Source organism: Hyperolius riggenbachi, chromosome 11, assembly GCF_040937935.1.
Source record: "Hyperolius riggenbachi isolate aHypRig1 chromosome 11, aHypRig1.pri, whole genome shotgun sequence".
Lineage (NCBI taxonomy): Eukaryota > Metazoa > Chordata > Amphibia > Anura > Hyperoliidae > Hyperolius > Hyperolius riggenbachi.
In genome coordinates this window covers 17,294,406-17,306,831 of record NC_090656.1, presented here as the reverse complement: position 1 = coordinate 17,306,831, position 12,426 = coordinate 17,294,406, and the positions used below count along the sequence as shown (strand labels likewise).

At 47.9% G+C, this 12,426-nt stretch overlaps 1 protein-coding gene across 2 annotated transcripts in view; it reads right to left on the bottom strand.

Moving 5' to 3' along the window:
* The window catches only part of SLC9A5 (solute carrier family 9 member A5), a 241,337-nt gene that overhangs the window by 147,992 nt on the left and 80,919 nt on the right, over nt 1-12,426 (bottom strand). For both annotated transcript variants that reach the window (XM_068260279.1, XM_068260280.1), the window contains exon 3: nt 5,919-6,082. In XM_068260279.1, the coding sequence (XP_068116380.1) occupies nt 5,919-6,082 (164 nt within the window). The remainder of the gene's footprint in view (nt 1-5,918; nt 6,083-12,426) is intronic.

Genomic DNA, 12,426 nt, shown 5'->3' with positions numbered 1-12,426 from the left:
TGTGTGGGTAGAATATGTCCTCTCCGTCTTTTGTGTGACTTCATCTCTCTTCTGCACCATAACCGCAATAAAAGAGATCTATTATTCTGAAGCGGCTCCTCACCAATCTCAGGTCATGTTTTGTTCTCTGTGAAGTGTTCAGCTACAGGGAAAACTGGGTTATTAACACCCCATAAAGGAGCGCATCACTGCCATGTGTGAAGTCAACGGCTAAATCAGCGGAGACCGCGCTGCCCTCCTAGCGTGACACTGCCGCTACTCATCAGGATTTACACTTTCTTGTTTAGGTTCTGCTGTTTCCACAGGGACATGCACACCTCTCTCCTCACCACCGCCACACACACCTCAAACACAGACACACACACCTCAAACACAGACACACACACACCTCAAACACACACACACACCTCAAACACAGATACACACCTCAAACACACACACACACACACCAAACACAGACACACACACACACACACACACACACACCCCTCAGACACACACACAGACAAACACACACACACACACACACATCAAACACACACACCTCAGACACCGACACACACAAACCTCAAAACACAGAGTCACAAACACCCACACCTCAAACACACACACACAACATACACACGTACAAACACAACTAACACACACACGTACACACCAACTCAAACATAAACACACAAACACACACACACACACAACACACACATACACACGTACAAACACAACGAACACACACACACGTACACACCAACTCAAACATAAACACACAAACACACAACACGCACAACTTACACACACACACACAACTCACACACACACCCAATTCAAACACACACACACACAGACATGTACACACAAACTAGTATTGCCAGCCTCAAAATAAAATAAAAAAATAACTGACAAAGCTTTTTTTTTTTCTGACGCCCCATGTGCAATACACCGGCAGCAACGTGGGGCGCGAATGAGGAAAAAGAGAGCAGATACAGCGGTGGACACCGGACAGGTAAAATATTAATAAACTGGCACTGAGGGGGGGGGGGGGGGGGGAGGATGGATGGCGGATGTACATCTACATTAGGGGGACATGGTCGGGGGTTTCCGTTGCATTCGCCCCAATGAGCCTAACCATGATGTGCTGTTCAACTGTCCCACAGCAGCACATCCATGTTTCTTTAAGCTAGACACACACATGATAACTGTAGCCCATCAGGGATCGGGAATCGATCCCTCCGGTGACTTTGAGGCTAGCGATACGGTCTATTGCTAAGGAGGAGGGGGGCGGAGGGATGACAATCAACAGACGACGATCAGTGGATGGCAGAGCGGCTTTTATCAGTCAGGTGGGTTGAAAATAGAATTGTGATCAGTCGTGTTTAAGCATCGAGAGTTGTTAAGGATCTGACAAGACGGATCCTTCCAATGTCCGTGTAGGATTGGTCGGTGGCCGCTGCACACAAAAAACCGATTGTTCGCTAAAATGGTTGTTATCGGCTGACAGTTATTGCATTTTTGCACGCACCTTTAGTCCTAGCTTTAAAGCAAACCCGAACTGAAAATTAAACATCAAAATAAACATACACACGTCATACTTACCTCCTGTGTAGTCTACTCCTCAATCTCTTTCTCCCCTCCTATGTCCTGCTTATCTGTTCTGATTGATGGAATTCTCCGTCCTCCATTTTGAAAATGGCTGTTACCCCATAACAGCTTCCTGGCCAGCACAATGTTAAACCGTAATATTCCCCACTTGAGCCATCAGTAAACATGGACATTACCTTGCTCATCAGTTGTACTTTCAGTTATAACTGACAGAAACTATTATATAACTGACAGCAACTGATAGATTTCAATCTTGTCAGAACTGGAAGGGATTAGCATTAGAAGAAAATGCTGAGCTTCTGACAGCAAGGTAAGTAGGTCATATTCATTTGCAGATACATGGTGTTTATCTTAATTAACTTTACTTGGTTCAGGTACTGAGCTGGATGAGATAAGCCGCTGCGAATGAACGAGTTTTACCGAGTCACTTCATACCTCCTGCAGTTGCCCTGTCATTTTCAAATTACGTGCACTCTTGGATTTGGCCTCATATTTTGATCTTATGAAAAGGCACTTCTACTTAATGGCATACTTAATGTCTGCGCACTTCTGACAGATACATATATATGAAGCGGTACAGCGTGTTTCCTATAATCCTATAATCAGCAGCACTGCCAATATCTGGGCCAGCGGCAGGAAACAGCCTCGGCCTGGTTCATTTATGTGATCATGTAACGCCTGTAAAACCTTTATTTCCTTGTATGTCCCCCCCCACTGGCTGACTATTGCCTGCACACTTACATAACACCTCGCTGGCTCCACGTCTCTGCATGGCGGCTGTCAAGAGTACACAGAGGCAGGAAAATGGATCAATAATAGCGATTACTTGCTAATGAGGAAGGGTAGGTGCGTAAGCCGCATCCAGGATCAGCAAAGCAGGTCAATCCCATTCTACTTTATCAGTTCGGATTCTGCAGTCACAAGAATTTCCAGGAAGCAGACTGACCCGCTGCCTGGACCACGCGCAATTTACAGCAATGTCGCAAAGTGAACCTGTTAACGCGCACTGTCTTTGTAACCTGACACCAGAGCTTAATGAGGCCCTGTGGTGACATACAGCCGAATGCAGTACATTTTTCATGATACCCACTTTTACGGTATTTTTTTAGCATCAAAATCACTTTTTATATCCATATATTGCATATATAGGTAATAGAGTTCTGACAGAGCCTACCGGTTTTGGACTAGGCCATCTCCTCATGGGAGATTCTCAGGATTTTCTTGAATTTCAAATGCACTTAGTGAATGGCAATTCCTCTTTCCGACTGCCAAAAAAAGTGTGCAGCGAGCAGGGAGGCTGGCCAGCATCTTTCTATAAATCCTTTCCTAAATAGTAAAGGCCAGAATCCCCCATGAAGAGATGGACTAGTCCAAAACCTGTCAGATTTCTACTACCTACTGTAAGTGACCGCAGCATAGGAGAAAATTTAATTTATCATCATTTTAATCTGGAATAAACATACTTCTTATTTTTATGTGTTTACGTGTATTTTAAATTTCAAGATTTTCGCGATAGTGGTCCCTTAACTACTTCAAGACCGCCTCACACCAATGGGCATGACCGCGGCGGCAGCCCCAGGACCGCCTAACGCCAATTGGAGTCAAGTCCTGGAGCTGCAGTTCGGCATGCGAGATCGTTCCCTGCGGGTTCACGGAGCGGAGTTCCGTGATTAGCCTGCTAGCCGTCGATCGCGGCTAACAGGCTGAAAACGAAAGGGGAAAGAAATCCCCTTTGTTTACAACTGCACAGCGCTGTGGTCTCTGGCAGAGCTGTACGAGATCGGCGATCCCCGGCCTCTGATTGGCCAGGGATTGCCATCTTCTCATAGGCTGATGCCTATGGGAGGCGGAACAGGACGGATCGCCATCCTGTTCAACTCTATGCACGGAGGGGAGAAGGGGAGGGAGGAAGAAACAGCCTGATACAGGCTGAGGGAAAAAACAAACAAACAAACAACGGCCACAGTGATCGAACCCCTCCGGCGGCATGTCCCCTTAGGGACAAAAAAAGAGGCGAGTCCGATTGCTGAGCTCCCAAGCTAGGCTGTGCAGGAGGCTGAAGAAACTGGACAGCCCAGCTGAGCTAAAAACAGGATGGTCCTTAGGGGGGGTTAACACTGTGGTCGTCAAGTGGTTAAGCACACAGTGCGTTCATTAAAGGGTAGGCTCTCCTGGGCAGTCTTCCTGAACGCACTGCGGGGTGAGTACATCTGTCGGACATTAGCAATGCATGTGATAAGTACACTCAGAGATAATTGGAGCCCTTGCTCTTTTATCCTCTGATAGTATTACCCGTCCCTGAGATGAATCAGGCAGAGCAACACAACACAGAGGCCTGTGATAAATAACGGATGAGACCGGCATGGCAACGGGCTTCCAATGCTGCACCATCAAATTATAATGAGGACCAACATTAACCTTTTTTTTTTTAAATCCAGCTATGTAATAGATAGGCGGCCGGCTTACTGCTTCCAGGAAATCAATAGTGTAGCCTTTCCAACCGAAAATGGGAAGTATAAAGGAATGAGGTTTATTTTATTTTATTAGAGAATATCTCCAGGCACACGTCTAAAACTAGCAGCTGCTCGGTAATCGAAGTGCAAGAATGTTCTTCTGCGTGTGATTCTTCTACAGCTACAAAATCTGCTTCAAAAATGTGTTTGTATGACCTGCGGCAGCTGCACTGAAGACATTAACAGCAGGTACTGCGGGCGTAACTCCGGCTGCAGCTTTGCAGGCAGGCACAGACCGCACTCGGAGAAAACGGTGTAGTGTGGAGCAATGGAGGTCAGTGGCACAGGAAGTGGGTGGTAAAAGGGCCTCGATTGGAGAAGATCAGTTTATTCTACAGAAATTCTCCTTAATGCTGGGAATACACAGTGCGTTTTTGCTGTGCGTTTTTGCTGTGAGTTTCTGCTGTGCGTTTCTGCTGTCCGTTTCTGCCGTGCGTTTCTGCTCTCGATCATTTTTGACGCTCGATTCTGCAGTCGATTCTCGTATCTTCCGCTCGTTTCTCTAATCTTTTTCCATTCACTTCTATAGAAAATCAAGCGGCAAAAGAATGGAAAGGGAGATCGGACATGTCGGAAACTATCTATCGAACCATCTAATCACCTCAAAAACAAGCTGTGTATTCCCAGCATAACAGCTGATTGGTTATGAAGTCTCTGACTTGATCATGTGACTAAAGCTTCGGACGCACGCTAGATAACCTTTGCCCAAGGAGATCGTTTGGTGTGATCTTAAAGTGTACCAGAGACGAGTTTCACTAAAAGCCGTGGGGCTTCCTCCAGCCCCACGGATCACTCCCACGCCTCCGTCCTCAGCCTTCTCCAGCTTCGGTATCGGGTCCTGTTACTTCAGCCAGTCGCGGCCAGTCTGAGCATGCGCAGTGCGCGCTCTCTCCGTCTCCCTCTGGCAGAGAATAGTACTGCGCCTGCACTCAGACCAGAAGCTGTTGAATTTTTATGGCGACAATCCCGCTTTAAAATACACCTGTTCAGACAAGCTTATAACATTTTATATGCTCCAATTTACATATCTGTTCACAATGTAAGCAGAGGCAAAGGCTCACTGCCTCATCCACCCCCCCCCCCCTTCACACACACACACACACACACACACACACACACACACACACAAGGGATGATCAATGAAATGCACATTTTTCCAAAATTATGCTAATTTTTATGCAAAGATATGCAGTTTGAAAACGGACCAATCAGTTTTGATTGGCCTATTTTCAAGCTGCATATATTTGCATAAAAATGTGCATAAATTTGCATCAACTTGGAAAATTTTGCATATCAGTGATCATCCCTAACACACACACACACACACACACACACACACTGTACACACACACGTACACACACACACTGTACACACACACTGTACATACACACACACACACACACACACACACACACACACACACACACGTACACACACACACACACACACATGTACACACACACACACCTCTCTTTCGATTGTAAGCTCGTAAGGGCAGGGTCATCCTCCTAATGTTTACTGTTTTTGTTGCAATACTTGTGCTGCTTGAGACTTTTCTATACATTTTTTTGGTTGTACCCATTTTTCTAATAGGTTGGCGCTATATAAACAATAATAATAATAATGTGAATAATGTCTATAGTGTGTGCACTCATCACACCCCTACTACGTCTCACATCCTCTTGTCCAGTCAGTCCCAGTTTCACCGTTTATGTATTTATACATGGACATTCATGCTGTTATTGTCACAGATTTACCTTCAGTAACTGCTCTCTGACAGTGGTTGCTGTATGACCAGTACTTACCACGGTGACGGCGTCGTTCAGCAGTGACTCTCCAAATACGATGATAAACAGGGTCTCATTGACGTGAACTTCCTCAAACACGGCCAGCACGGCGACCGGGTCCACTGCCGATATAAGGCTTCCAAACAACAGAAAGTCCATCAGTCCAGCTTCCACCCGGGGGTCTGAGGAAAGAGTGATTAGAGCTCAACTACATGCAGACTTAAAGTGAACCTCCAGACTAAAAATCGACTCAGCAGCACTGAAAAGGCCTGGTGTTTCTTTAACAGTTTCACAGCATGAGAAGTTTGTTTTTCTTACCGAAGCCTCATTTTTAGCTGCACAGAAGAAATCTGCCTGGGCATTTTCCCCCTGATGCTGTGCAAAGCATGATGGGATTTCTGATGTTGTCGTTATGCTGTTTTGGCATAAATTAGTTTTTTTCAATTTTGAATTTGAGATTTGAGGCCTAGCGCGCGCAGCTGGGAGGGGTGATCAGGACACAGGACAGTTGGAACTGTGTCTCATGCTCCCTGTCACCTCCTTTCAACCAAAAAGATGGCTGCCCCCATGAAAAAGATGGCTGCCCTCATGAAATCAAACATTTGCCTGTACTTTTAAAACAGGGTGGGTAAGAGATTATATTACCCATCCTAATTAACATAACTAATGTAACTTAATGACAGTATGCTTGTTTAGGCTGAAGTTCCCCTTTAAAAACACCATGTCATTTAGTAATGCTTGCACTTTCTCCCCACAGATAATACCAGTAATGCCATCAACCATGCCTCACAGGATCTCACATTTTGATTCCTGCTCTGGTGTTTCTAGCAGGGCTGTGGAGTCGGAGTCGAGGAGTAGGAGTTGGAGCAATTTTTAGGTGCCTGTAGTCAGAGTTGGTGGTTTCATAAACCGAGGAGTCAGAGTCAGATGATTTTTGCACCCACTTCATAGCCCTGCAAGGTTTGTGGAGTCAGAGTCGAGGAGTCAGAGCAATTTTGGGTACCTGGAGTCAGTGGTTTCATAAGCTGAGGAGTTGGAGTTGGCTGATTTTTGTACACACTTCCTAGCCCTGCAAGGATTGTGGAGTCAAGAAGTGGAGGCCGGAAACAATTTTGAGCACCTGGGGCCATATGCAATTCACTTTTTCACCTGAGTTTTCTCCAATGTGATATTTTTAAAAATTACGATAAAATGCCATTTAAGCCACCAGCAAGCAAACAAATATTCAAAATAATTTTTGCAGTCATCTTTTATTTACTTTTTGGTACTTTTTCCGTTGCAAAGTTTTAAAAAGTTATTTTAAATTGAAGATGAAAAATTATCTCCTGGGAGAAAACTCAGGTGAAAAAGTGAATTGCATATGGGCCCTGGAGTCGGAGTTGGTGGTTTCGTTAACTGAGGAGTTGGAGTCAGATGATTTTTGTACCCACTTCATAGCCCTGCAAGGATTGTGGAGTTGGAGTCGGACCAATTTTGGGTACCCGGAGTCAGGGCTGTGGAGTCGGTACAAAAATAATCCGACTCAGACACCTCAGTTTAAAGGGAACCAGAGAGGATGACACATACATACCTGGGGCTTCCTCCAGCCCCATACGCACGGATCGCTCCCACGCCGCCGTCCTCCGCTGCCTGGATCTGCCGCCACCGGGTCCCCTCATTGCCGGGAGTCGGCAAGTCGGCCGCGGCCAATTGTTCGCATCACAGGGTGCTCTCCCCATACAGATACGCATGTGGCTGCCTACTGCGCAGCCGCAAGCGTACGTGTATGGAGGGAGCCCCTGTGATGCGGACAATTGGCTGCGTCCGCCGGAAGTGACGGGCCCGGTACCGGCGGATCCAGGAAGCTGAGGACGGCGGCGTGGGAGCGAATTCAGGCTTATGGGGCTGGAAAAAGCCCCAGGTATGTATGAAATCTTTCCCTCCCCCCCCCCCCCCCCCCCGTTCCTCTCTGGTTCCCTTTATGAAACCACCGACTCCAGGTACACAAAATTCCTCCGACTCCTCGACTCAGACTGCACAGCCCTGCCTGGAGTCGCTGGTTTCATAAACTGAGGAGTCAGAGTCAGGTGATTTTTGTACCGACTCCACAGCCCTGGTTTCTAGCACAGTCTAAGGAACATTTTGGAGGATGGGAAAAAATGTAAACTAACAGGATGATCGTGTGAAGAAACTTACAACCTCCATACACATTGTGTCCTGGACGGTGGCGTAGCTAAGGAGCTATAAGCCCCAGTGCAGGTTTTACATGCCTCCCCCCCCCCCCCCCCCCCCCAAGCACTCTATAAATAACAATTGATACAACGCACCAAAACCTATCAAGAACAGTCACAGTGTCAGAGAAGCAAGAAGGGGATGGGGAGCAGCTTGTTACTGATTACTACTAGTCAAAGCAACTATAGAAGTTATTATTACCAGCACAGGACCAGTAGAGAGCTAATCCTGTGGTTGAGGGAGGGCCCCTATGGTCCAGGGGCCCCAGTGCGGTCGCAACCTCTGCATCTCCTAATGCTACGCTATTGGTCCTGGCCAAGATTTGAACCTGGCACTCAGCACGAAACTAAAGTGCTGCTGACATTCCACCACTGGGGTACTTCTGACAGCAGCCTTGACTTGTGGTATCATTTCTGCCACTTGGTACAACCTGTTATTGATCTTTTCCAGTAATTGCCAGAATCACATCAGCGGCAGAAGACGAGGATCTACGCCCCTGGGATTTAAGTTGAAGTCCTATAGGGAGTAGATATATCGGTACTGCCACCTATCAATATGTTTTTAATGATAAAAAGTATCCTTTAATTTCAATCTGCAACCAGCTATAAAATTCCAAAACCGACTTAAAGGGAACCTGAAGTGAAAGGAATACAGAGGTTGCCATCTTCTTTCCCCTATAAACAATGCCAGTTACCTGCATACGTATAGTTGGGTGCCGGGAGAGCCAAATGACGGATCTCCCTGCTGCTGCGAAACTCTCCCGCGGCGTTGAAGTCTACCAGAGACGAAATAAAAAAAAAAAGTTTTATACATACCTGAGGCTTCCTCCAGCCCCATCCGCCTGGATCACTCCCACGCCGCCGTCCTCCGCTGCCTGCAGCTCCGGTATCGGGTCCCATTAGTTCTGCCAGTCGCGGACAGTCTGCGCAAGAGGAAGTGCGCTCTCTAAGAATCTCTCCGGTGGCTGCCGGAGAAATACATAGAGGGCATTTTTCTCTTGCGCAGACTCGCAGAACTAACGGGACCAGATACCGGAGCTGCAGGCAGCGGAGGACAGCGGCGTGGGAGCGATCTGAGCGGATGGGGTTGGAGGAAGCCCCAGGTATGTATAAAACCTATTTTTTTATTTGGTCTCTAGTTTTCTTTAAACACTATTCCCCCTCCGAGTTGTCTTTACTCTGAAGGGAGATGTAATTTGGAGTCTGGCAACCACCGGAGCCCTGAATTACCCTTACGTGCCCCATGCAGTATTACATTGCTGCTCTGGGGCGCCTAGTTTCGGCATTGAGCTACGTGCACCAAAACAACCTGCTTCCAGTTACTTGGCTGACCTGCTAGGCTTTGGCTTTATTTGTGTTTGAGTCACACACCTGCAACAAGCATGCAGCTGGAGGAGTCACACCTGGAACAAGCATGCAGCCAGTGGAGTCACACCTGCAAGAAGCATGCAGCCAGTGGAGTCACACATGGAACAAGCATGCAGCCAGTGGAGTCACACCTGCAAGAAGCATGCAGCCAGTGGAGTCACACACCTGCAAGAAGCATGCAGCCAGTGGAGTCACACCTGTAAGAAGCATGCAGCCAGTGGAGTCACACATGGAACAAGCATGCAGCCTGTGGAGTCACACCTGGGACAAGCAAGCAGCCAGTGGAGTCACACCTGGAACAAGCATGCAGCCTGTGGAGTCACACCAGAGTCACAGCTTCTCATCTGCAACTGCTTCTGGGCCAGTAACTTGTAGGATTAGAGGCGGAGCATCTTCACAGAAGCACGGCAACTGGCATTGTTTATTAGAGAAGGAAGATGGCAGCCTCCGTACTGCTCTCCTATACTCCTATCACCTATACTGGGGACAGCTGTACCTGGCTATCCTATACTGGGGGCAACTGTACCTGGCTAACCTATACTGGGGACAACTGTACCTGGCTAACCTATACTGGGGGCAACTGTACCTGGCCAACCTATACTGGGGGCAACTGTACCTGGCTAACCTATACTAGGGCAACTGTACCTGGCTAACATATACTGGGGACAGCTGTACCTGGCTAACCTATACTGAGGCAACTGTACCTGGCTAACCTATACTGGGGGCAACTGTACCTGGCTAACCTATACTGAGGGCAACTGTACCTGACTAACCTATACTGGGGACAACTGTACCTGGCTATCCTATACTGGGGACAACTGTACCTGGCCAACCTATACTGGAGGCAACTGTACCTGACTAACCTATACTGGGGACAACTGTACCTGGCTATCCTATACTGGGGACAACTGTACCTGGCTAACCTATACTGGGGGCAACTGTACCTGACTAACCTATACTGGGGACAACTGTACCTGGCTATCCTATACTGGGGGCAACTTTACCTGACTAACCTATACTGGGGGCAACGGTACCTGGCTAACCTATACTGGGGACAACTGTACCTGGCTAACCTATACTGGGGGCAACTGTACCTGGCTAACCTATACTGCGGCAACTGTACCTGGCTAACCTATACTGGGGACAACTGTACCTGGCAAACCTATACTGCAGACAACTGTACCTGGCTAACCTATACTGGGGACAACTGTACCTGGCTAACCTATACTGAGGTTGAAGAGTGGGCTCGCACACCAGCTTCTCAGTAGAGCAAAAAAGTCGTTTAATAATCCATCACATGTCAGATACACAGCATGACAATTGTTTCGGGGCCACTGTGGGTCCCCTTCATCAGATAAGTGCAGACTGCACTTGTCTGCACTTACCTGATGAAGGGGACCCACAGTGGCCCCGAAACAATTGTCATGCTGTGTATCTGACATGTGATGGATTATTAAACGACTTTTTTGCTCTACTGAGAAGCTGGTGTGCGAGCCCACTCTTCAACCTCACTACAAGTATTGGATGTCTGCTTAGCATCCAGGACTCAGCACCCAATTTTTGAAAACGGAAAGGTGTGCCGCTCCTATCCTTGTTGCTGTACTGGCTAACCTATACTGGGGACAACTGTACCTGGCTAACCTATACTGGGGACAACTGTACCTGGCTAACCTATACTGGGGGCAACTGTGCCTGGCTAACCTATACTGGGGACAACTGTACCTGGCCAACCTATACTGGGGACAACTGTACCTGGCCAACCTATACTGGGGACAACTGTACCTGGCTAACCTATACTGGGGACAACTGTACCTGGCTAACCTATACTAGGGGCAACTGTACCTGACTAACCTATACTGGGGACAACTGTACCTGGCCAACCTATACTGGGGACAACTGTACCTGGCCAACCTATACTGGGGACAACTGTACCTGGCTAACCTATACTGGGGGCAACTGTACCTGGCTAACCTATACTGGGGACAACTGTACCTGGCTAACCTATACTGGGGACAACTGTACCTGGCCAACCTATACTGGGGACAACTGTACCTGGCTAACCTATACTGGGGGCAACTGTGCCTGGCTAACCTATACTGGGGACAACTGTACCTGGCCAACCTATACTGGGGACAACTGTACCTGGCTAACCTATACTGGGGACAGCTGTACCTGGCTATCCTATACTGGGGGCAACTGTACCTGGCTAACCTATACTGGGGACAACTGTACCTGGCTATCCTATACTGGGGGCAACTGTACCTGGCTAACCTATACTGCGGCAACTGTACCTGGCTAACCTATACTGGGGGCAACTGTACCTGGCTAACCTATACTGAGGACAACTGTACCTGGCTAACCTATACTGGGGACAACTGTACCTGGCTAACCTATACTGGGGGCAACTGTACCTGGCTAACCTATACTGGGGGCAACTGTACCTGGCTAACCTATACTGGGGGCATCTATAAGGGGATGGGTGGATGGATGGGGCATCTATAACTGGCTACTTACCTGTACTGAGGGTGTTTTTTTTTTTGGGGGGGGGGGCTCACCACAGCTATAACATGGGGTGTAAATTGTTGGGTGCTGTGCTATCACTCCAATTTGGGGGGAGGGGAGACATGCTTACAAGTTTTCCTCAGGCAGCAAAATGTCTAAAACCAGCCCTGTTTACAGAGTCCACCGTCATGTCACTCACTGTCCTCAGAGAGGCTCACAATCTAAACACAGCCACAGTCATGTGGGCCGATATGCATAATTTTTTTTTCAAACATGCAGCTAGCAATTCCGATCGCCACCGCTCGCCGCTGAACCGCCGTTAAAGAGGCCCCCTCCCCCCCCCCCCCCCCCGCAGACCCCTTGCGCAGCCTGGCCAGTTACAGCCAGGCTGCGCTATGGAGTGGATCAGGACTCCCCCTGATGTCATGATGTCAATCCAATTGTCG